The sequence below is a fragment of the Nyctibius grandis genome, chromosome 7 (assembly GCF_013368605.1).
Source record: "Nyctibius grandis isolate bNycGra1 chromosome 7, bNycGra1.pri, whole genome shotgun sequence".
Taxonomy (NCBI): Eukaryota; Metazoa; Chordata; class Aves; order Nyctibiiformes; family Nyctibiidae; genus Nyctibius; species Nyctibius grandis.
The window spans coordinates 22,877,406-22,903,239 of NC_090664.1; the positions used below are offsets into that span (position 1 = coordinate 22,877,406).

The window sequence follows — 25,834 nt, forward strand, 5'->3', positions numbered from 1 at the left end:
TCTTAGCTATAAAGGACATTGTTAGAACTTTTGCTCACTGTGCTTTATTACTGAGGAGCAAAAGGTATTAAAAAACGTACTTCTGTGGCTGCCACACAATCAACATAAGTGCATCTGATGCATGTGGACTGATGTCAAGGAGAATAAATATTTGCCCAATGCTTTGCGATCCTATTTTCCGGCTTTTAGGATGGAGACAATAAATGCCTGGTAGCCCTTCCTCTTTCCAGTCCTTTATAATGAAATGTTGTCTGTCATCCTTCTGAGGGATTTTGTAAACTTTTCCCCAACATCTTAGGAAAACTTGGTGAACTGAGTGGGCTAAACACATATTACTGCCATGCCCATAGGACAGGAATAAGAGTTTAGCAGAGTGCATAGAGCAACATCAGCGTAAGAATAGCAGAAAAGCTAAAATAATAATTTATCTCAGTGTTCAGTGTGGGAGAACCTGGGGAGGTTCTTGCACAGGACCATTGCTTCATGCAGCCTGAGTCTAAGCTGTCTCAAATTGGAGTGTCAGCATAAGTAGGTTTAGAATAAATCAATAAAATGAATAGTAACAAATCACCAGGATCAGATGTTACTCCCTAAAGACTTCTAAAGGAACTCAGATATGAAATTGCTGAACTCCTAACAGTGGTGTGTAATCTATCATATAAATCAGCTTCAGAGGAAGGTGGAAAATGTGATGCCAATTAAAAGAAATGGTTCTATTTGGGGAACATCTAAGCAATAAGGTTGTCATTTTACCAATACATTATTCCAGCATAAACTGTCACTGTAATCAAAAGAAGCAGCTCAGCCTTCCATGGCTGCTTGTTCCTGCCGCTGCACTGGTCCCTCTGTGCCCCTACAGCCTGTCGTGTGATTCTGTAGCAGGCCCAAGTAGGGAGCTGGTCCTAGTTGATACTAACCTAGGAAATAATACTAAATCATTAGTTTTAAGACTGATCAGTCTTCTGCTATGCTTAATCTGTCAGTGGCACAAAGTTTGCCCCTGACACAGGGAGAGGGTGGCAGGCAGTGGGAGATGTGCAGGTGAGGACAACGGGAGAGAAGGACTGGTGCCTTTGGCAGCTGGACTTGCTTGCAAAAGTTTGTTTAGATACAAAAGTGCAGCATAAAGTTATGACTTTGTGCTGGGAAATTGGGTGGCAGTACAGTAAAAGTACAAGGAAGAAATACATGCAGAAATATCGTACTGAGGGAAGGGAAATGTTTTTTTTTCTTTCAGAGGGAAGTCAGACCTTGTGTATCCTGTAGAGCTGTTAAAGATTTGAAGGAGCATGAGGGTATATATGGTCTGGTCTGCCTATATCTTATATTTGTATTTCTAGAATGCTTTTGATAAAGTCCCTTGCCAAAAATCCTTAAAGAAATTTAAAGATCCTTTTGATAAGGAAGAAGACGCTTTTCAGGACTGGTGGTGACTTAAAAGAGAGAAAATGAAAAGTAAGAGTAAACTGTCAGTGTTTAAAATGGAGAGAAGTCGCCGTTGAAGACTGGGTGCTGCTGAGTGTGAGATGAAAACTGAGGTAGCAGCATGTGCTGATAATATTAAATGGTTGAGGGTCTCATGCTAAATGAAGCCATGGTTTCGCCTTTGGTCGCCATGCAAGATTATGTTCTTGTACACCCTGTTATCCCCACCTCTGACTGCCTGTTTGAGCTATCGCGTTGTCCTGTCATCATACTGACAAACTTTGCTTAGGTGTCTCTTCAAGGAAGCCTATCCAACTCAAAAATAGCCTCATGAAAGTAGTAAGAATGAGGCAGTGTAGGGCTGGGAAAACAAGTTGGGAGTGGGCACCTTCAAACCGGCCCTGTGGCTGAAGAAAGATGAAAGGAATAAAAATTGGCATGGCTGCATGATAAAATTGCAGATGAGATACAAGTTTGAAAAATGCAAAGTAATGCATTTTCTAACATGGAGAAAATGAAATCCTTATTATACATATTCAGCAGAGGTGCTGAATTGGCTAATATAATGCAGAAAATAGATCCTTGGAGATAGTGTGGATAGTTCTTGGAAATTTTTGATCAGCATTGGACCAGTATTTGGGACAATTAGGAAAGAAGACAAGCAAGAACCATAGTTATACCATTGTATAACTGTGTAATATCATGTGTATAATATAGTTCTTTCTTCTCCCCCAGCTCAGAAAGGTTGTAAATGAACTAAAAAAGAAAAGTGTAGCAAGGGTGATTAGAACTACGGATTACATCTAAGAATAAATAGGTCTGGTCATCATAGAAAAGCAGTTTCTGTGAAGGAGGTATATGGTGATCTATGAGACTATGAATTGTGTGGGGAAGGTGACTGCAGAAAGATTATTCATTGTTTCTCATAATGTGGGAAGTGTTTTGTAACACAGTGAAATTATTGGGTTTATAACTAATAAAGAGAAGTTCTTTTCTGATGTGATGCACAGCTAAACTGTGAAACTCATTATTGTGAGGATTTTGTGGAAGCCAAAGGTTGGAAGGGTTTAAAAACAAATTAGGCAAAATCCTGGCAAAAACTCTATCACTGCAGGGATGTCACACAACTTCCCATTTGGAAAGTCTACACTGCCAGTTACTGGAAGCTAGGAGGGTGTATCAGAGAAAGATGATTCTGTCTTTGTCTTTTTCTTAGATTTTTTTTCTTCCCCTGAGCATCCTCTGTCAGCCCCTGTCAGAGACCTGGTTCTATTTTGTGGGAATCTTTGATCTGACACAGTGTATCGCATGCAGCACATGGCAGTTTGTAAGCAATTAATCAGAATCTGAGGTTATAATAAGATACTAGTTCCTTCAGGTAGGACAGCTGAGCAAGTTATCAGTTCAGTTGGCAGCAGAGTTAACAGTTTTATGCTGAATGGCTTTGCAAATGGCATGTTAGGGCCTGGAGCTGGGACAAGAGAAATAGGAGCCGTGGGGATAGCATGAGGTTGGGACCAAGGCTGCTGGCAGTGACTCTGGCTTCTGCTCAAATAGGAAGATCTGACATCCTCCAGTTGTCCTTCTGTACATTGCCATGTAGCCCCTTCCCCTCTGCTATACTTGGTTTGACCTTGTGCCAAGTAGATCTTAAGTATCTTGGGAAACAATTTTTTTTTCCTTTGGTAGGATTATTTTCTGTCACGTTAGTGAGCTGAATCAGCTTGCAGAAGGAGTGCCATGTCTGGGATTCACTAGACAGTGTGTCACACGCTGCGGTGCCTAAGCTAATAGGAAATGCCAGCGAGGGGAATATGTCTAAGATGCTGTCTCCTCGCAAGAGCTCAGGCAGTTATTTCTGGGAAATGAGGACTTGGAGCCTGAAAAAGGTGGGGTTTTTTTTTTGCACTTGGGCACTATATCTTGTTTAGGGCAAACTTTTCCAGGAATGCTGTTCTTGGATTGTCTCACCATTATATCCAATGACTGGGAAACTAGAGGCAGCATGGGGAGAGGTGAACATCCTTAGGGATCAGGACTCTGTCTTCGTGATCAGGACTCTCTCTGTACATACTGATGGTATTTTTTCAGTTCATCACCACAAATGCTTTTTGTGGTGTAAGTACGCCTAGCAAAGTAGACCCTTTCAAGGAGGGAAAGGAACCAAGGTTGCCATCAGACAAGCACATGGTTTCAGTGTGCCCAGGAGCACTTAGGCACCTTTGGGCACCTCACGAACCTAAATAAGGTTTTTGTGCTCTGTGCAAATAGAGCTTGGGACGATGGTAGGGCCCCAAGTGTTTAATGTGTTTTGTGTTTGAGTCAAATTTGCAGAAGAAAAAGCTACCCATTATATATGATAGTCAATTAGATCATAGTGTTCTTAGTTCCTCAGTCTTTTCTCTGTATTTCTGTGGTTCATTAGAGCTAGTTGTCACCTTTTGCTATGTGAGAAAGTGATAAGGAGTCATCATGAAAGCCTGGTGTGAAACTATTTATTATTAAGATGTGTGTTGTAGACAATATGAGGGATTTTGATGATCTTAGTGGTTTAAGCAAAAAGGAATTGGAAAGTGCAGGTCTAGCAGAACTATTTTAGGGGTGAAGATCAATAATTTTCTTTTGACAGTGAAAAAGGCTTTTATTTTTTTTTAAAGTCATAAAAGGCAGAATGTGTTAATTTGTTGTACTGCAAATAGACTTGGGTGATATAAACATTTTGATGAGGTACCTAGAAGACAAGTTGTTTTGACACTGGGAATTTGGTAAGGTTTCTGGAAAGCTAATGTGACCCTAAAGAGTTTTAATCAGTTATTTGTAAAATCACTTTTGCCCTAATGACATTGGAAGTCTAGGTGATACGAATTATCAAGCCAATGGAGTAAGTATTTCAAATATATGAAAGGATATATGTTCATATATATCTCTAAATTAACAGATGCATTAAGTAGCTGAGATTATAGAGAGACATGTTTGTATATTTGAGAAATATTTCTGTAGAACTTTTTTCAGAATGGTGCTTTTGATAGTTGCTGATTGTCTGGTGGTGTTAAGCCAAGAAGTGAGTATAGAAGGGATAAAAAATACTTGCAATGTTTTATTTTATAAAAATGCTTATATTTTAGTGATAACAAGAGTAGCAGAGATTGCCTCTTAGTTTCTGCCTTAGTCTGAGTCCTTTTCTAATCACTTGAGTGTGGCTGGGTCAGCATCAAATCTAGCAGAAATAACTAGTGTTCCCAGGTCAGAAGGCTGGGACTGAGGGCTATAAAGGCAAAAAGGAAAACTGAGTCACTGTACAGTGGTGATGCCAAAGAGATCTCTCTCGACAAGGGAAATGTCTTAGAAGTACACCAACCACTTGGGTTGATTCCCTATCTGTCTTAAACGCTACACTGGAGGTTGGGTCAGTTCCATGGCTGCAGGTCTGGAGGCGACGCAGGCCAGATCCCTTCTGTTGCAGCTAATGTCATACTGGTTCTAGTGAGCTGTAAGAACATCAAAGGCAAAGCAAGTAAACATCAGCTTAGCAAAAAGTCATAACCAAATTCTGAAATGAATCTAAACTGTGGTAACTCTTACTGACTTCTGTCTACTGGAGATCCATTCCCCTGCAGCAGTGGGATCCACTGTTGTGGAGCCACCAAATGTGAAACGTATGAAGGGAGAGGACAACCCCTACTGTGAAGGTGATAGAACTTTCTAGATCCTCTCAGCCCCCAGATACGGTCCTATCTTAATGTTTTCCCAGAATGTGGCTCATTGAAGCTGACTAATTATAAAACATATCTCAAAGCTGCTGTTTCTAGTAGAGGAAAAATGAGACATGATTTATAAGAGAGTAGCATAAGAGGAATATCAATAGATGGTGTGTGGGTTGGCAGGTCAGTTAACTGTGAGAGTAGGAACTGGAAATGCAAAACTGAAATATCAGTGTTGCTGCTTCTTACGAAGTGTCTGCACGTCCTGTTCCTTCAGAAGGAGCCACGGACCGTGGAGTCCTTCAGGAATCCCAAACATGGGGCCCTTCTCCACAGGTCTCCTGTCGTTCCTGGGTATTTACTCATTCTTACCACTTAGTGTTGTTGTCCTTTCCTTCCTTTTTAAGGCTTTTTACTACCAAACCCTGACCTGCAGACTGTTGAAAAACTGAATTCTGTCTTCAGTACTCTCTTTTTATGTTCCTCTTCCACAACACAGAGGTTCACCACCTGCTGGCATAAGTAGGGGTGTCTGTCCGTTAATGACTCCTGTGTTGCTATTAGCACTTAGTGAGATGGCTGTTAAGTCGGAAGCTCGTTCTTGGAATACAGCAAAGCCCTCCTTCCCAAGAGCAGACTCTTTGTAATGTTGTAAAAGTTGGAGATGGTGCTCTGAAATTCAGATTTTTTTGGAAGGAAGCTTTCACGGAGTGGGGGAGTTTTTATGTAAGAATGCTGAAAACATAAAACTGTATCTTGACATGCTTGCTGCATCTTTGAGTCCAAGAATACAGTTCATGCACTGCCTTCAGGGTTTAAATTCCAGTGTTTCCAGTGCTCAAAGTTGCCATAATACAATGATTTTCTTGTGAGATTAACATTTTTCTGAGGAATACAAAGAGCGTGTTCATTCTCCGCCCACAGGGTGGAAGGATGGATTCACTGAAGACCTGAGGTCGTGTATTAAGAATCTGAAAGAAATGTGTTCTTCAAAGCCGCTTTTTTTCCCCCTTGTGAACTAAATTTACTCTCATGCTGTTAATTCCTCCTTCCCCTGCAATCCTTCTTAACATGCCCTGAGTTCAAACAGTTTCATGGTATTGTGGAAGTAGCAGCCTCGGTCTTTTTGTGAGCAAGAGTGGGACTGGTTTTGGCTACAGCCAAACTACAATTATTGTTGTCTTACTAAGCTCCCTGTCATGCTGCCTGTTACTACTGTTAGGTGATACGTTGTTGTATAGTGTGCAGATCCAGTTGTTTTCTTTCCCACCTTACCATTTTCTGTAAATGACACTTTTAGGACACCCAGGGAAATTAAGAACAAAAAGCCACAACCCAAGACCTATTTGTGAACCATTAATTGGAATAGATTGCTGCCTGTTTCCTGATCCACAGCTTCCTGATGAGGCTTTCTGTGGGCTCTTAAGACCTCCCTTAATAGCTGCCAACCCTGAGCTGCATTACAGTACCGAATGCCTCTGCTTGCTGTATAGTTGAATAAATGCTATTGCTTGAGAAAGCCTGTCTGTGGCATTGGCAAACTGGTGCCAACACACTCCAGATTATCAAGTACGGAGGAGCTCGGCTCTGCCTTGCACTAACGCTGGCTGCTGCCTTCTCTGTCGTGTCCAAGAAAATAAGAGGGAAAAGAGCAGCTGTGGCAGCAGCTACTGAAGGCCAGATGTGCTGTGTGCTGGATAAGGTTGGCAGGGGATTCTGCTGTGGTTTATGTTATCTTGCTGGGCTTTGATTTTGGTGGGCAAGTCAGAAGATCGGCTGTTGGATGTAGGAATAGATGGTTGTAGTAGGAATGCTTCTGTGAGAGTGGAGGTGCCTGTCTAAAAAGGAGATAATGGAGCAGAATGCACTTGGCATAAATTCAGAAGCTTTGTGCTTTAACTGCAATTGGTAAGCTCATAATGCAGGCTTTAAATTGCTGTCACTTTTTTAGAAGGAAAGGCTTGATCTAGTTTGGTATCAGTTGGGGTATATAGCACCTTTTAGGAGAGTCTGTGGTTGACATTGGAGACAATCCTTCTTTTTTTTAAAGTCAGTTTTGATCCTTTCAGAGATTGAAATAGGAATAGAATTACACCACTTTGACAACCAAAAGTTTCTTGTGAGATGTCACTTACCCTCATGGAGTATAGCTGATTCTGGCAGAAAGCGCTTTTCAGAATAGCATCAGTTACTGCAATAAAGTAAATTGCTTGTCCCATGTCTTAGGCAGGGTGAAAAATACCAATGTGAGTTGTAGCTGTGGCAGTAGCTCGCATCCCTGTCTCCTAAGCCAGGCTGAGATCATGAGATATCCTTGTCTCGGTTCAGAAACGCTTGTGAGATCCTTTTGAAACCAGATCAGTACTCTGTCCCTGAAGTGAAAATGTGACGGCTTGTTTTCAAGGACACTGAGGGCAAAAAAATTGGAGGGTGGGAGGACGGGGAAAACAAATCAATGTAGATAAAGTTGCAGCATTGATGGATCTAATTTTGATGGAAGCTAATAATAAAAAACTTAGGTTTTCTTGTGACAACATTTGGGATGAATTGTGATTTTATTCCTTTGCTTGAACTTGAGTTTTGATGGAGATATAAATTGCCAGAATCAGGGATGTAATCATGGAGAAATCATGCTGTCTGACCTGGGACTGCTAGAGGCCCTTATACCTCACCTTCTACTGCTTTTTGATTCTTTCTTTTTTTTTTTTTTCTGCACCCTACGTCCCCTTCCTGCCATTATCCCTCCTTCTGCCCACAAGGCTCTACTGATTCCCCAAGCAGCCTTTCTTTAACCCTCTCCCACCCCTGTTTCTTAGGATTTAGGGCTGGTTGGCCTCTCTCTAGGAACCGCTGCAGCTCAAAACAGAAAGCCAGATACTGGTTTTGTTCTTTCCCAGTCATGAATTCAGAGCCCCGGCATCAATACAATAATGAAACCCTTGTTGGGTTTCACTCCCTGCCCCGACAGGAGCCTTGTCCGGGGGATTTTGTTTGTTGTTACTGTTAGTACATCATGGGGGATGTACTTCCAGCCACAAGCTGGAAGCAAACAAACAACAGTGGAAAGCAACCACAAACAAATAGCATTTGTCAGATCCCTGTTGTCAAGGGCTTTTCATTCCAAGTCTTAAGAGCAGTGAGTGCAAGGCGTTGCCCCAAAGCATGGAAACCACCAGTAACAGGCAAATGCAAACACTTTGTCTATTCAGGTGACTACAGCTTCTCCTCTTACTGTTGTGTTGCTGTCTGTAGAGATGACTCTGTAATGGGCAGGTGGAAATTTTCCATCCCAGTATGTGCCAGCAAGTGGCGGCAGGGAGGCAGCGACTGGATGGTTTAGCAATTCAGCACATACGCACCCCTCTTCCCAGCAGGTGAAATGCCTCCTCACCTCCACCTTCAGCTGCATGGCACAAACAAAGGGGCTGTGTAGGGGCGGCTGAGTAATTCTTAGGACGGCCAAATAGGCGCAGACCTCTGGCCTGCTTGAGCCCAGCCTGACTGTGAGGAAGCAGCCCTGGCCACGCTGTGGGCTCCTCGCTGTGCTCTCCCCCTGACCCAGAGAAGGGATGTCCCCCCGAGCAGGGCCTGGGAAGCAAGGGGATGCTGCTCCCCCATTGCTCTCCTTGTAACAGTGGTGTAGGGCTCTTGAGTCACACACACTTACAAACACTTTGAGGATGGCATCTGTGCTGGGGCTGTGTCCTTTGCCTAGCGGGGCTGCTTGGTGGGCAGGGAGCCCTTCCCCAGGGCGGTGTAAGACCTTGGGGAGCCATTGCCATCGTGGGCCCCCTGGACCCCTGAGGTTTGCTCTGGGCAGAAGCCCCAAAACACACACAAGGAGATTTTGGGATGCAATTTGGGAAGTTACAACTATGTTCTTGATTACAAAGAACAATAAATCTTTAATAACAATTTTCTAAAAGTGTCTGAAAAACATGAAAATGCCATCAGCTTTGCAAGAAACTGCTGTATTGGCTTTTCTTGACAAATGGAGAGCATTCAGATCCTCCTAGAGGGTACGGTCGTGTAGGTATGGGGTAAGGGAGTTTACAGCAAAGGGCAGAAACAGTTGCCCAACGTGCTGCTATTCATAGTGTTAGCAAGAAGGCCAGCTCCTCTTCTGAACCCCTGTGACTTAGCAGAGTCCTGGGAATGAATCAGGGCAGAGACACTAGGAAAGTCTGTCATTAGACCATATACAAGCTCCATTGAGGTCAGCGTTTGTCAGGATTTTGTGTTCCCTCCTGCAGAGAATGGCAGCTCTGTATGATCAAGCTCCAAACTGAACAAAAAGAAGGCAGCTTTTCTATTTATCTTAAAATAATTAGATGTTGTTAATAGTTTCTGGATACTGTCATTTGAAATGGGAAGTGAATGCACCACTTCCCCTGCTAATCTGTGAATCCAGAGATTCACAGCATTTGGCTTGACTTTTCATGATTTATTTACTTTTTAAAATTCAGACATAGGCATGTGTGTGGTGATTTATTCCTCCCTGTAATTGGATACAGCGATTAAATGAGCTTGCATATTATACTTCATTGTCCTTCTGGGATGTGGGCTGCTGTGTCTTTAAAACAGCAGCTCCTAATGGAATTGATTCCAACTCCTCTATATTTACTGTAATCGGTGATGTGTTTCTAAAAACTGATTTGGAAAATTGCTTTTAAATATATGTTCTTATACAAGAAGTATTTTGCTAGCTGAAGAGTGGTATGTAATCCTCAGAGTCTTCCTTTAAGACGCTTTGCTGCCTTCTATGACAGGCACTCTTTAGTAAAAAATAAATATGTGCTCACTATTTTGTAACCTGAAAGAAGCTATAGGTAGTGTTACACCTAGCAGAAGTGTCTACTGGGCTGCAGCTATGGGCAAGTGATTGCAGTCTGAAACTGTCATCACGTAATTGATGATTTTCCATAGACTAGCCAAGGATGATATAGAAAGGATACTGCTTCTTAGTAAGAAAAAATATTAAAAATGGATTTTATAATTGGCCTTAGTGACTAACTGAATAAGCAAAGCAGTTTAATGAAAAAAACCTTATTTGCAGAAAGATAATGAGTTATCATTTTATGTGTATACAGGCATTCCAAAGCCACGGTGTCTGTGACTGGTGCTATGCAAACACAAAGAAAGAGACAGTGCTTTGCCCTGGGAATTTATAGGATCTGCTAAGAGAAGACCCAGCAACCTGGTGCAGCAGAGAGATGGGAACAGCAGTGATAGGAAGCTTTGTTAGAGAAACTGGGTATGGACACAGTTTGCGGAATTTTAAATAAGGAGGGTATCTTAGTGATGATAGTAGTCCCGGTGTTTGAGATTGTATCTTTTAATCAAAAAAACCCAGTCCTATCAGCTGCAGCTTGAGGTGCTATCACTAAATCTCCTTTGGCTCAGTTATTTTATGTCTACAAATGTAGCTGTGCTTAATGGCAGCCTTTACTTCAGTGAGACAATAATTTGTCTGTCTCTTTCTTCTACAGATGCACTTACTCGCATTACTTATAGGAACATAGTGTCTTTGAAAATTTGCTGCCCTGTCTCAAATTTGGTTGAAATTTGTCAACAGATTCAAAGGTTACAGGGCTAAGGGAGAGCAAGACTGACAGACAGTTCAGTTGCAAAAGCCATTTTCCTTTGGGGAACAAGAAAGAAGAAGAAATGTGGAAAGAAAGTAGAAAGTATGCTGTTGCTAGCCTATTTAATTTGGAGAGGGTTTGGAAATTTGATAGGGAACAGTGATTTGCAGTGGGATCACCATCTGTATCTCACGTTTGGTGGTGTTGGCCTGACTGGCAGGAGGCCAAATGCATTGGTATTGTCTGCATGGGACCACGGAGAAACAGGAGTGAGGACGCTGGGTTTATACTCAGCCTTGGCAGGTACCTCTTGCCTCTGCTGAGCCCCTGCCTGCCTTCCTTTCTCTGTACACTGGAAAAATAAAGCCTATTCTGTAAAAACTGCGCTGGCACTTATGGCCAAAAAGAGCTATAGAAATTAAAGATGACAGCAAGCGCTAGTCATGGCCAGATGTTGTTATGTGTAGTGGTGAAACATGGTCATGGAGCAGATGAGCCAAGAGGCCCAGTTTAATACAGTATCCTATCTGTTATTGCAGCTCATGATTTTTACCTTAATCTTAAACGCTGCATTGGATTCATGCATGCTTGTGCAGAAAGGTGGGGTTTACATCTCAGCCAAGGAGATGCCTCTGTGCCCTGTGGAAGGCTGAGGAACAGCTGGCAGTGTTGATGAAGGGGTAAAAACTGACCAAACAATCTCTACAAGATACAGCATGCATCTCTTGCATTAGATGCTTTCCGGTGTGTGCATGAAAGATACAACATCTCATAAGACTTGGAAAAGAAAGATACAAAAGAGGAAAGCTGGACTATACCAGTCCAAAGTTATGCCTAGCTGACAGTTGTATTCTGCATATATTTTTTTGTGACTAAATCAATAAATAACACTAAAAATCCAAAATAATGGCAAAAATTAATATACACCTATCCTACTGGGATATTAGGAAATTATCCTACTGGGCTTTAGTCCGGTAATTGCTTACTATCTCCACTTTATTTAACTGAAATAAGCAAGGCCATCAAATAAAATCCCTGAGTAATTATGGTACAGCTGAATCAAGAATCTAATGCTGAGCACCCTGATGAGTGAAAATAGTTTGAAAATTATCAGAATAAAGGTGTTGTTTCTCGAAAGTGTTACGTTGAACTACTGTGTATTGCAAGCAGCTGAAGGTCCTAGCACAAGAAATCAGTTCTGCTGCCACAGGGAAATACGCCCATGCAGGTATTTTAATACTCAAGCAGCTGAACTCTGGATAATGTCTGTTCCTTGTGTCTAACCCCTGTATGATCTTTAAACCGTGCAAGCAAGAACCTTTGTTATTTCTTTCTTTCTGCTGTCAGTATAGGGTTGTAATGACAAACCTGATAGTTTGAAGTTGTTAGATGTTCTTAACACATACATAGACTGTGCACAAGGCATTTTTTTATTGCTGTCTTCCATTGAGTTGTAATAATAAGGAGAAAAGCTGTCTTTAATTACACATTAACCTGTCATTGAAATATTTGGGTGTGTCAGTACAGCAAGTACAATTTCCGGTTCATAATTTAAGGACGTATATCATGTAAATAAGTCTACAATTAATGTAACATTGTGTTTTAACACCACCATCATGAAACTCGTCGAGTTTTTTTGGAACCAGTTCACCACATGGGGAAGCAAAATGCAGCTGCCTTATGAGTGCTCTGACGCTCGTTGTGGCTTTATGCTGTGAAGTCGTGCTTCACTGCCCCAGGGAGTGAGGAGGAAGGCAGATGTGGAAATGTAAGATGCAAGCATGGCCCTGTTTGGTTTTGGGGTTCTTTTGGGTGTCATGTCCCTCCTGCCATCCCCCTCCCACTACAAGAAGGTCTTTGCTGTGTGTTGTAGGTGTTTAGATATTGCATAAGTTATTTCAGAGGTATCTGAGCCGGTGTGTGCCCATCAGCCTGAAGTATTGTATGCCCTGGGGCAAAACGCTGGCAGTGTCATCCTTCAGCCCTGCAGTGACATTGCGGAATGCTAAAGCCTGTCAGGTCTCCTATGGGGTTTGCAAGTTGTATTCCCTCCTCCTCAGGCCCAGCAGAGCCTGTAACACATCGCAGCCACGTATCACCTTTGCTGGACCTTTTGCCTCCGTATGTCAGAAGATGTTGGCAAGTTTAAGTCGCTGCTTTTGAGGTTACATGACAGTGGGCCACAGCTGCAAGACCCTGACCTAGTCTGTGTGACCCAGTACACCAAAACTGTCCCGCCACTTGACCCAGTGCATTTCTCTTTCACATGCTGGAAGAAGTGAGTGGTCTGTATGTTAGTCTAATGCATGTTATTGCCACCTTTTGCGAAGATTTGGATCAAATCCAACAGTTCTTGCTCAGATGAAAATGCCATCATTCCCTTTGTAGGCAGTTCTGCCAAATCTACAGAAGCCAGGAGCGTTTTGCCAGGGGAGGCTTTGTCGTGCTAGGCTTCCCTGAAGAGACGCTCTGATGTTTACTGCACATGCTCCAGTGCCACATGTTGGGGAGCTTGCACTGCTTAGCATATTTATGATAATTTGGCTCCCAGGGGCAAACAAGATTCTTCTTATATCTCCTTCCCTGGGCCGAAGCACAAAGAAATTTCCCCTTGCTGCTTTGTAGGGGGAAAATAATAGATCAAAGCTTGTTGCTAAACACTTTTAAAAATACACAGTGCAGATCCATACGTTTCTGTTCCCTTAAGGGACGTATCCCTCTGGTTGGTATGGAAAGCAGTTAGCAGCAGGTGATGGGGATAACACCGCACACTGAAGTCTGGGCATTGCACCTGACCTGCAGAGCTTTAGATGTGGCATTGCCACGTGTAGTTTGACCTGTCCTTTGTCCTTGTTATGTACCAGTATGGAGTGTATTCTGGTCACTATGCTGTAGTCGTTGTAATCCACTGGACTGATATTGTCCAAATACAGTGGATTTTGGAGCCTGTCATTAGGTACTTAAAGCTTTTTTTTGGCTGATAGTCTTAACTTATGTATTTGAAAATACTGCCAATTAGGATTTTTTTTAATATATAGTAATTATTTTTGGTTTGTCCTGGTTTTGCAGGAATAAAATTTATAGAATCAATTTTCTGTTACATTTTGTTTTAGTTTGTGACCAGCCGTGGTATGGTGATCAAAGCCATCAGCAGTGAAAGCCAGGGCAGCTGACCCAGGCTGGCCCACAGGTGTATTCTATAGCATTAACATGGTTCACTGTAAATGAGAAAGCTGCTGGGGATGGGTGCTTTTTGCTCTGCTCTCCCCTCCCTTTCATGTTTCTCATTCTCCTCTCTTCTCAATGGTTACTACCCCTGGAGGGACTTGCCACCACTCTAGAGCTAAGTATGATTTTGTGTCTTTGTATTAGTATTGATTTGGTTTTCTTGTTTTATTAAATCTGTTTAAGTTTCAGCCCATGAGTCTCCCTCCTCTTCCCAATTCCCTTTCTCGGTTGGAGAGGGGACATTGGGTGATAGAACAACTGCTTATTGTTTAGCCCTGGGCGCGGGCTAAATGGAGACAGTTGTAAACAGAAAATTTGGGTTCATATTCTCAGAAATGTCATTGAAAAGTAGGCTTTTCTAAAGCATCTTTAGTTGAAGAGCCAAAAATTCAGAACTCACAATCTTTTTTTGAAGATGTGATGATATTTTTATATTTACATATAATATTAGATCTGAAGGTTACTGTTTCCTAAGAGTAGATTTTCCAGTTCAGCAATGAGAAAGACATGCTGAACTTTGAAACTTTGTTCTTCAATGCAATATGAGTGTTGGACAGCAAAGATGAAAAGAATGAAGATTAAGTACATCTTCCTTTATATTAACTTTCTGAAAGTCAAATGACTAGTCTAATTTTACAGTCCCCTTTAGACTCTGTGTGCTGAGCTGGAGGACCTGGGAAAAGGCTTGAGCACTTTCAAGCATCCACTTGGTGGGACCCAGCTCACAGTGGCAGAGGGGGCAGGCAATGCAGCCCCTTCGCGTGCGCTGCTGTCTATCACTGAAGGATGGCTGTGTGCGAGGGCTGTGCTGCCACCAGGCAGCAAAAGGTCCTGCTGGCCCCGCTGAGGCCATGACAGCTCTTGGTGACACCTGGAAGTCGTATCATTGAGGGGTCTGGGCTGGAGAGCCTTGCATCTCTTTGGGTGCTTGGAGAAGAGGGTGATGGCAGGGATGCAAAGAAGTCCAGGTGCAAGACAGAAGCAGAAATGTAGAAACTTGCCTTGCACTTGCTCATACGACTTTTCACCGAGACACGCTAGTGTCCAGGGTGACAGGCGGTGTGCCTGCTGGGGTGATGAAAACCCCTGAGGGCAGACCAGCAGCACGCTGTGCTGTTACTGCTGTGTGCCAGTCTCCTGTGCCCCACAGGGCAGCTGGACCCCAGGCAGAAGGATGAAAAGAAACCATTAAATCTTTTATCTTTCATCCTGCTGCTCCAGGCAATCCTGGCCTGGCTGGCTTATTTTAAACAATCGATGGAAAAAGAGGATGGGTTTTTCTCCTAAAGTACTTTGGGAGATGCCTGATGTGAACAAGGAGTGGCTGCCTTCTGCAGGGAGGCTTGTGTGAGGGCTTCACGGGCGAGTTAAAATACCTCAGTTTACTGTCAAGTGAAATTTCACTGCATGTAAAGAAAGCTTCAGTGTTTTAGTTGCAGTAGTCAAGGGCTTTTTTTAAAGTAGCAGTATCTTAGGGTGACTGCTACAGGCAATATTTCTAATACTTCAAAATGTATAAGGCATAGTGGATTTCTCCAATAATTTCAAATAACCCCGATCATTATAGCTGCCTTATTAATCACCAGGGTTCCCTCCTACCTGTGGAAAAAAAAAAGAGCTTCAGATTTCTATGTGGGAAAATTAGTGCCTCATTAAAGCTAGACAAGTTTGACATTTGCTCTCTGCCTGTGGTTTCAGGGCTTTGTGTCCCTCAAACAAAATGTGAAACTGCTCCAATACATGTGATAGCAGCAACTGGAATGCAACTTTAGGAGGATCTTTGACCTTACCAAACAGAATGCATTTGATTCATTCTGCAGATGTCAAAATACTGCCAGAAATCTCTGGGAGATGACCTTAGAAATTATTCCTAGTTCTGATTTTTGTGCTCTAATAAAAATTCGGGTTGTACAGGTTAAATATCTTGCCCTTGTGTATTTTCTTTTTCTAACCTAATGGCAGAAATAAATGGCTCGCTCTTTAGTCCTTTGTGCATTGATTTCTTGGTGCTTTGGTGGTTAGATGATGTAACTACTATAATTGTTTTAATACATTGATATATAATTTGCTGCTAATGTTCTTTTTTTTCCATTGACCTTTCTTTCTCAACATAATTTTCATTTTTTGCTTCATGCTGTGTTCATGGTGGCATAGCATTTTTAGAGGATTTGATTTTGGATGAAGGGCTAATCCTGTAAGGTCCCGAGTGCCGTTGCCATCTGCTGAATGCCAGGGAAGATCCAGGACCACTCAGCACCCTCTCAGATGTGAGCAATATCTTGCTAGATCAAACAATAATGATAGCAATTTGCATTTACTGTTTGTACTCATAGACATCCTGACATTTTTAGTAAATTGCTGTGGAATTACAGATTATTGAGACACTCCTATCTTTTAAAAGAGTTGCCCTGAAATCTTTTTTCCATTTCTGCAAAACAAGCAATTTTCTGATTACAACTAGAACTGGCTGGACATGCATTTGCATTGCTGAAAGGTTTCAGAGCATAGTATTATGTGAACCAAAACACGCAAAAATTCTACATGTAGCAGTGGCTGCCTTGAGGTGTGATTATAATTTTTCTCATTTACAGAAAGGAGCAAGGGGGGTGACAAGAATTTGTCAAGCTTAAGAGCTTTCAGCACTGAGAGGCTGAAAAACTTGAAAATGCTGTGCTGTAGCCCTCATTTAGTTTAATTTGAACTCAGTGAGTGAATATTTAAAATAGCAAAAAATGTCTATTCCCTATAGAATAGTAAGTAATCATCATCCATTTTACTCAGGCACAGGGAGCTCATCTGTCTGTTTGCCCAGCTGTGACCTCATCTCCCAGGGCTGCTTTTCTTGATGATTGTGAGAAATGCAAGTTTTAACTATTTCTGAGCAGATACCGTATTGCTAACCCCATCAGTGAATGTTTTTGTTAAAAAAAAATATTTCCGGTATGTGCTTTGAAGTCATAAGGCACCATTAGCATTATTAAGACCAGCTTTTCAGTGGTACACAGGAATTAAAAAACCTCAGATGATTCAGTTGGTTTTGGTTTTTTTTTTCCCCCAAATATACTCTGGAGGATGAGCCTCACTAAATGTTAACAAGGAGTGGCTGGTCCATTTATTTCTATCTCCGTCTTTGTCTTTCTCAAAAAATCCACCCCCAAAACTCCAAAGAGGTCTCTTTACTGCACAAAACTCAGAGTTTGCATTGGTGTTCGAAAACTGCATGTGTAACCCCCATTCATGTTTCATGCTGCTGGAGTTCCTACACGCTGCCCACCAGTACGTTACACTCAGGTTCTAACATGCTTCAGGATGAAGAAGATCTTATGATCTCCTTCTATTTGGTATGTTTCTGAAAGATAAATTGGGCAGTAAGGGCATTTAGCGATTTCCTCAGCTTGGAAACTGAGAGTTGAGAGAGTAACATTTTTAATTCAGTACATGAGTTTTCATCCTTTTACTCAGTTTAATTCTCTCATGGTGAAAACCACAAGTGCTGTGTAGCAGAGTAAGGGTTGCTGAACTGATGCTACAAAATTGCTGTAAGAGTAGTTTTAACCTACGATTTAACTGTGAATTCCAGTGGCTTGTTCATTCAGGCAATCTCTTTTTTTTTTTTTTTTTTTTTTTTTTTTTTTTTTCTCCGGATCCCCCTGCCCTACCCAGCCCCAGTCTCCATACAGGTTTGGCCTCCTCCAGCAAACCCTTGGAGAAAGCTGAATAGCTACTTTGCATAAAGTGGAAAAAGACTTGCATTCCAGTACTTTATCTATATTTTCTTATAATCAGATTTAGTGTGGAATACGAGTCTGAAAAAACCTTAAATCTTTCTGTAATTCTTGCACAGCCGTTCACAATGGATTTGTACAGTGCAAAGTGGAAGAGATTTGGGTTCAGAATGGTGATAAGTTTTTTTTAAAAAAAAACCCAGATGAGTTGTTTTTCTTTGCAGTTTAGAAGAATCACTGTTAGTACTCTCTCCTCGGCTAACAGTACGTGATACAGACAATCTGCAGATAAAGGAATATAGAGTCTATACACACAGTGTCTATATGTTTATACTCCTCTGTATAGAGGAAGTTACCTTTTGTAAACCATTTAATTATAAGAAAAAAGGTTTATGCATTGCATATTTAAAATCCTGTTGACCGCCTTGTTTTTCATAGCTTTATTTTTTCTTAATATTTAAATTAGCATGTAATAATGAAGAACATCGAAACAGAAATCCCCTTTGCAGTGGGAAGAATAGGGTGTGAAAAGTTGCCCTGTAAAGTCCGATATGAAAAAGAGAATGGTTCTTGTCACCTCAGCAATTACAGGTTGTCACTGAAAGTGGGAGGACTTGTCTGGCTTATTTTTCACCAGTTTTTTTTTCTTGTTGTTGGTAGCCATTGAGAAGCAACAAAAGAAAAACTATTGAGGGTGTAACAGAGTGATCAGAAAACCAGGACAAACTGGAATTTGTCTTCAAGTTGTCTCTTCTTGTAGGTATAAAGGGATTAATGTCTCAGTGATGGCGTTAGAAATGATTATATCTGGCTTAGCTGGACAGGGTGTCTAATATTAGCAATTGAGCAATAGGTATATTCTGAATACAATTTGAGCTATTGTAATGTAAATATGTATACAGTATTGTTTTAGATGTGATGGTCTAAAGACACTGGTTGGTGCATGTGCATACTAGTAAATAATATGTGAACATACAAATTGCTAGGTGGGTAGTTAGACAGGCATATGTATCTGTAAAGTATTTCCCTACTTTTCCTGCTTTACTCATTCTATGTGATAGCTAAACTTAAATATTTGCTTTTAAAAGCTCTCCCCAAATATATTTAATTTAATAAAAAGAGTTTAACTTTTACTCCATTTGATAAATGCATTTCCTTTAGATTAAGTCTATTTTCATGTTTGTGTGACAAGTTATTAATGTGAGACTGCTCCATTGATGCCTTGTACTGCTGTGGTAGTTTAAGAAAATGCTCGTTTGAGGAGAGCTCATAGGTGTTAGACATGGCAACACCATGAAGTGTACTGCCTGTCTTGATTTGTTGAATGAGCGTCACGGACAATTTCTGACTACAGCTCTGTATTCATTTGTGTCCTAAGGTTTAGTGATTGATACCCTACCTAGAGAAGAAGGTGGAGAAGGGAGAAAAGAAACCATTGAAAAATCAAATTTGCTTTGTAAACCGATGTGAGAAACCCATTCTACCCATCTGGCATTTAAAAACATACCTTCACATTGAGTTAATATTTGTAGAGTTGCCCTCTCTGAGAGAAAGGGTCTGATCCAGTTAGAGAGATAAGTGGGCACATGGACAGCAGCAGGGAACTCTCTGATTTTTTGAAGTACAAGGGAATATATGATGTGTTGTTTATCCAAATATATCACCATTTATTTTCTCTGTGACTCAAGATCCCCCTTCCCCACCAAATACACCATCGTTGCCATTGGCTGTCATCACCTTATACATGCAATACAGTTGCAACTTCTCTTGTAGACATATTGGTGGGTTCTTAAGTTACCAGCTGAAAGCAAATATTCCCTGGGTAATTCACGTGTGTCAGAATATCCCATGTCTATATACTGCTCTTGCCATCCCTCAGCCACCCTGAGTGTATCTTGCAGAAGGACTTGTATATCACAGGAAGATGGGAAGAGTGGTGCTAACTGCTCCCAGTGAAGCTGGTATCTGTGCTGCCTTATTTCATCTGGGGAAAGGGGGGTACACACAGCCCGTGAGAAACTGTCCCAGGAGAAGCTGGTGTGAATTGATTATTTAATAACAAACAAGCACAGTGCCTGCTTTTTTATTATTTTTATGCCTACAGTACTCACACACATTCACTGTGGTAAGATTGCTGCCTGAGGCTGCCCCCAAAGAGCTGCAAGAACAGGAGACCAGTGAACTCGTGCTGGTTCTGTTGCATGTCTTAATGAAGCTTTAAAATGCTTGAAATTGTCTTTGAAATGAAATATTCCGTAGCTGCAAGCTAACTGCATACTTTGTAATAATTGCTTAGCCAAATAAAGGAAAATTGTGAGGAACAAAGAAAAATTAGATCGATGGCTAGAAGAAAATTATTAAATAAAAAATTCATGAAGAAGAGAAATTAAAAAAAATAGCATAGCATCACAGGCTTTTGCACAAAGACTCCCCTTCCAATGGGAGTTTTTCTTTTCTAACTATTACTGTGCATGTTATTCTCCCTGTTTGCTACAAATAGTAGAAAAACTTTTTCTATAGGAATAATGGGGAAGCTGGTCACAAGTTCATGCAGAAACTGGGACCTAGAGTAAAATTTGAAAGCCGAGGTATGCATGTCACTGCCATTCTGAGTGGGGGTGTGGTGCACTGTAAATAATTAATGATGCGACTGGAATTGCCTTTTTTTTAACTCTTAAATCAACTGTGACTACACAGAAAAACCCCAGAAAGACTTCTGTTCATAGTTGTCAGCCTAACTTGAACGCTCGGAGCCCTTCTGCATTCAAATTTACTGCTCTTCGCAGCCATTAGTAACACAGAATGAAGAATTTGCTGTGGATAAATTCTCTCATGCTTATCCTTTCTCTCTGTTTGCAGGTTAAGACCAGCAAATCATTATTTGTGAGCATGTATTAATGTCCAAAAGTATCTGAGAAATGTGTAATTGTTTGTTTTGAAGAAATTATTTTTGAAGGATCAGTACACCCTCAGGTTTTGTGTCCTTGCTATGGCATGACAAACCGTTCTGGAATGTTTTTAAATTACAGTTCATTTAGGAAGAAAATACAGAAGATAGTTACAGTGAACAGTAGGACTTCAGGGAAATACCTGCAGGCTAGTGCAGGCATTTTAAAATATGACTTTTATTGTAAAGTCTTTAGGTGACATCTGGTAATAGATATTTAATCTAGCAAAAGCACTTTCATTGCTTACTTGTTGAAGTAATTTAACGGATGAGTGACGCTATTAATGGACCACATGTAGAATCCAGACTTTTTTTGTTCAAAACATTCCTTTACGGTTTAAATTTCTAAACAAGTTCAGAGGCAATTTGAAGAGATCTAGCCTATATATAAGCTATGGGAATCATCATTTGTGAACTTTTCTTCTTCTTCTTAACATTTCTTCTGCATTTAGAAGAAAAAGGAAATCACTCTGTATACATATGTGTGACTGACACAGATATACACAAGATATACCTTGTTTTGAGAAGGTTGTTAGAAGCCAGAGACTGAACAGATAGATGTATGATTGAGCATGCAGAGAGAGGGAGAGAAACAGAGAGTTTAAAAAGAGTTGTAAGCTATCTGAACCTACATACAATTTTAACCTTCCCGTCATTAATTTTTTTTGAAAGAATTGCATTAGTAATATCTGTAGCATAGTTCTTGCAAAAAAGCAAAACCCTCAAATTGTAGCAAAACCAGCCTTTCTTCCCACCCCAACACTTTGGATGCTGGCAGAAATGAAGATAGACATCTGTAAAACAGATGATCAAGTATTGGAAATAAACTTATAAATTGATATTTTAACACCAGTTAGTAAGATAAAAACACATTATTTTGAACAATTGCAGAAGTTCATTGATAGGCATTTCTGTTTTGCTTCAGCTAGTACTTAATTTCTTTTCTGAACACATGGCTGTATATTGCTGAAACTCAGGTATCACCTATACGGAGTAGAAAGTTGGGGAAATAATCTATTGTAAGTGTATCTTTGATTTCTTGAGGATCACTGCACAGTCGCATGGTTTAGTAAAGAACTAAAACGTGGTTGTTGACTCTAATAACAGCAGTTTCCAAATAAATGTTTGCAAAACCTCCAGCTTTAATAGCCGCATTGTATCATCCAAAAGATGTGCGACAGAATGAATAGATGACCTTTCAGATAGAGAACAAGCTGTTCACAATGTCTTTTCATTTACTGAGACAAAATATTCTTTTTATACAGAGATAATACTTTCCACCATTTTTAACGATGTTGGTGAAATATAAAGAATTTAATTGATTATTTTGGAGTGCAAGGGGTTTTAGCTATGCGTCTTCAGATCAGGACTGTTTCCAGACCAGCTGGGTTAAATTCATTGATCTAGCTAGATTTTTTTTTTTTTTAAAGACAATGGAGGTATTTTGAATCCCATGCTCACAGGGTGGGATGTCATTATCTGTCCATCCATGTGATATCCACATGATATCTGGCTTTGAATGATATATGGATGAATTCTTATTGCCATCCTGCACTGCAGCTATGGGGTCAATCATTTACTGACAAGGAGGTCCAAGGCAGCTGTAACTGAAATTGGTCTAAATTATTGTGAAATTGCAGCCTTGGCATGAAAAGCTGCTGGGATGCTGTGAGCTGCACGCACGTACACAAGCCCTAGCTTGGACTGGAACAGATCATGAACAAATAGTGAGAAAATCAGGATAAGGAAATCAGGGCTCAGCCATAGCTTTTTCATGTGAGGTGTGGTTTGGCCCTGAGGTTTTGCAGTTGTAAATCTACCACTTGCATCACAACTGAGTAACTGCTGCTAACTAGTAACGACTAGTTATACTGCTAAAGTATTTTTTGCTCTGCAATATAACTGGAATTACTCGTGTTGTTCAGCCACTGTCCATGTTCCTGTATCATCACCTGATAAAGCAGGTGGTGCAAACGTGTTTTCTTGTTAAAGGAAGCACAGTATATTTGCTGGAGTTCAAACAAATACAATGAACAGGAACTCCTGAAAACTTGAGGAAAATCTTACCGTTTTGGGAAGAAAAAAACCCCAAACACAAACATTTTTATTTTGGGGTTAGAAAGACCGATAGAAGTCTCTTGGCTGTTTGCAGAAAACTAAAGATTTTGTTGTTTGTGAACCAAATACAAATTCATTGCTAGATCACACTTCATATATGAGTAATTTACTGAAATTGGAAGCAAATTTGTTAAAGAATTGTAGAATAATTTCAGTTGGAAGGGATCTGTGAAGGCATCTGGTCCAACAGGGCCCTGCTCGATACAGGTCCAGTAAGATCAGGGTGTTCAGGGCTTTGCCCAGACAAGCCCTGAATATACCTGATGTTGGCGATTCTCCAGTCTGTCTAGGCAACCTGTCCCAGTGACTGACCCTCCTCACAGGAGAAAAAAAAAGAATCCCTTGTGTATAGACAAATTTTCTGTTGTTGCAGTCTCTGATGGTTACCCCTTGTCATTTTGCTGCACCCCTCTGGGAAAAGTCTGGCTCAGTCTTATCTCTGCTCTGCTATTGGGTTGTTGAAAAACACCATAAGATTACCCCTAAGCCCTCTCATCCTAGAGCAAACCCTGCCCTTTCATCCTCCTGCTGTGTACAGTAAAGGTTTGGAAAAATCCTAAAACTACTGTGACATGGGAATGAGGAATGAGAAAGTTACACTGAGATCTGGCAGTGCCGTTCATCCTCACAACTGGAGGTGCTACAACTGCAGTGGGTAGAGATGGTCTATCAGCAAGTACCTTCAGCCTGTAACACTGCTAGAAACCAGGTGGAGGAAGAAACCTTCCATAATGTAATTAAACAAACCTCAGAGAAAACTCAACACTTACAGTGATGCCCGCAAGACTAACCAGGTAAAGATCTGAATGTATTTATTTCAGACATCTCAACTACTGCACATAGATGTTTATCACAGTACATGGCAATCAGTTTTCTCTGTCCTATTACTAAAAGCTTCTCTTCTGAATTTCCAGAACAACTTAGCTGGTGGAAAAGTTACTTGGCATGCAGCAAAGCCAACCAGGATGGTGGTGTTCGTGATAAGGACGCTTTCTTAGTGATTCCTCAACTGTGGCTTATTTTGTGCATATTCCTGCTTGTTGGCTCTTTGAGAACTGAGAATGTACTTGTTATATAAGGACCTGGTCTCTGCCGTGGCAACGTATTGTTAACTGTTTGAAACTTAAAGGTTGATGTATTCTGTATGCTTTGGACTCTTTTTTTGAGGGGCTATCCTATTCGTGCTCTGCACACTAGCAGGAGTAGACACTTTCTTCCTCCTCTCAGTAATATATTGTACCTTGGGCTTTTTTTGTCTTCCTGTGCAGAAACTCTCCTGGATGACTTCCTTCTCACGTACACAGTCTTCATGACGACTGATGACTTGTGCCAGGCACTTCTGAGGCAATATCCTTTTATTAAGTGTTACACCTAGGTTTATATATTGTCAAGCCTTGTATCAAAAGTACTAAATTGCATACCTGGGATAATTAGGTTTTGCTCTTTGCATATTGATATTATTGAAACAGAAACACTGCGAGATTATTTTGAGGTTGCATGTATAAATGGTGATAAAAGAGAACAATTGTCTAATATTTACTATGGCATGCTTAGAAGGTGGACTGCACCTGGGTTTTGGCATCACACCCCAAGAAATGCATGAACAAAAAGGTTAAACCTCAGAAGAAATCAGTGTGAATTACCTGTATTCTAGAAAAAGAGACCTACAAAGGATTGAAAGAATTTGGATTGTTTTATTGAAAAAAGGGAAACTATAAATGGGACAGTCTTCAGGTACCTAAAGGGGAAGGGAAGAATCTATTACCCATATTGACACTGAATGGGACGAGAGGCAGTGAGATTAAATTGCTGTAAGACAGTTTCATGTTAGATAACAGGAAGTATTTTTTTTTACATTAAGAGTAGAAAATGTGTGAGACAGTAGAACCTCTGATATTAGAGAATATTAAGAAGAAGAACAATGTACTAAGTGGGTATCTTCTGTTGTTTGGTGTTTCTGCTTTGTGAATAGAGAACAATGGTGGAAATAGATTCTTTCACCTTTTTTAAAAATTTTAATAGTGTTATTCTGCAGATAGTGTAATTTGTGCAGGGAAAAAGAAACTGACTTCCTCTGCCTGGGTTTTTTGTTGTTAATGGTGCATTGTCCTCCTTCCCACACACATTCATGTTGGCATCCGTGTGCAGGACAAAGGCTCATTCCCAGTTCTGCAGAAAAGATGTGACTCAACATTGTATAATTCCTTTTGAATTGATTTTACTTTTATAGACTTGCCTCTAATCTATAAAGGAATAAAACCCTGTTGGTACAGAGGATGAACTGACATTTCTGTTACTGAGAATTTCATTCCAAAATCTTGATGAAACTCTTAAAGCTCCAGATGGGATAAAACATTTAAAACTGAGCAATGTAGTGAAAAAATCTTCCATTAGCAAATGAGATGATTGCAAAGTCTTTTCCATCACTTAATTTTTAAGTTTCAGTGAGACCTTAGTATTTGTTCCTTAACCTACTGTACCTATTGTGCTAAGAACCATCAAGGGAAAGAAGATGACGCTGATGTGTCCTGTAGAAAACGAAAAGTCTTGCATTTGGTGTCTCAGTGGACTTCTCTCTACAAAGACTGGTTACATGAAGATGAGCATTTAAAACAATTTTTAAAGGTATTGAAACACTTCTTGATGCATTTCAGCACTGTTTAATTAACGTACTGTGTCTAAAAAGCCCCAACAGCAAAATCTATAAAGCGTAATTTTTCATACTTAAGTTTTTTCCATGAAATCTATAATATAAAATGATTTACATGTGTCTTCCTTGAATGCCTTAGAGATAGTCAGTTTGAACAGAAAATCTGTAATGTCAATACATTCAATGTCAAAAACATTACTTTCAGATATGAAAGCGCTATAGAACTCCATGGTCTCTAGAAAATGGGAAAATTTAGGAAGGTAAGAAAACTGCAAAGATGTGGAGGTTCCTTGGACACACTGATTGTGTCTGCCTGAACGGAGTCTACAGTCAGTATACAGAGTATCACGGACAAAGAGTTTTGTGGTCCTTGTAAGAGATGCTACTCTGAGGAGTGAAATGCTGTTCCACAGTGTTTGTCAGGTGCATGTGGAGAGCAGCACAGCTCTAAGTAT

General features: G+C 40.6%; 1 protein-coding gene across 3 annotated transcripts in view; it reads left to right on the forward strand.

Moving 5' to 3' along the window:
• Positions 1-25,834, forward strand: part of RAPGEF5 (Rap guanine nucleotide exchange factor 5) — a 164,714-nt gene that overhangs the window by 101,026 nt on the left and 37,854 nt on the right. For all 3 annotated transcript variants that reach the window (XM_068404779.1, XM_068404780.1, XM_068404781.1), the window contains 2 exons: positions 23,998-24,076; positions 25,210-25,354. In XM_068404779.1, the coding sequence (XP_068260880.1) occupies positions 23,998-24,076; positions 25,210-25,354 (224 nt within the window). The remainder of the gene's footprint in view (positions 1-23,997; positions 24,077-25,209; positions 25,355-25,834) is intronic.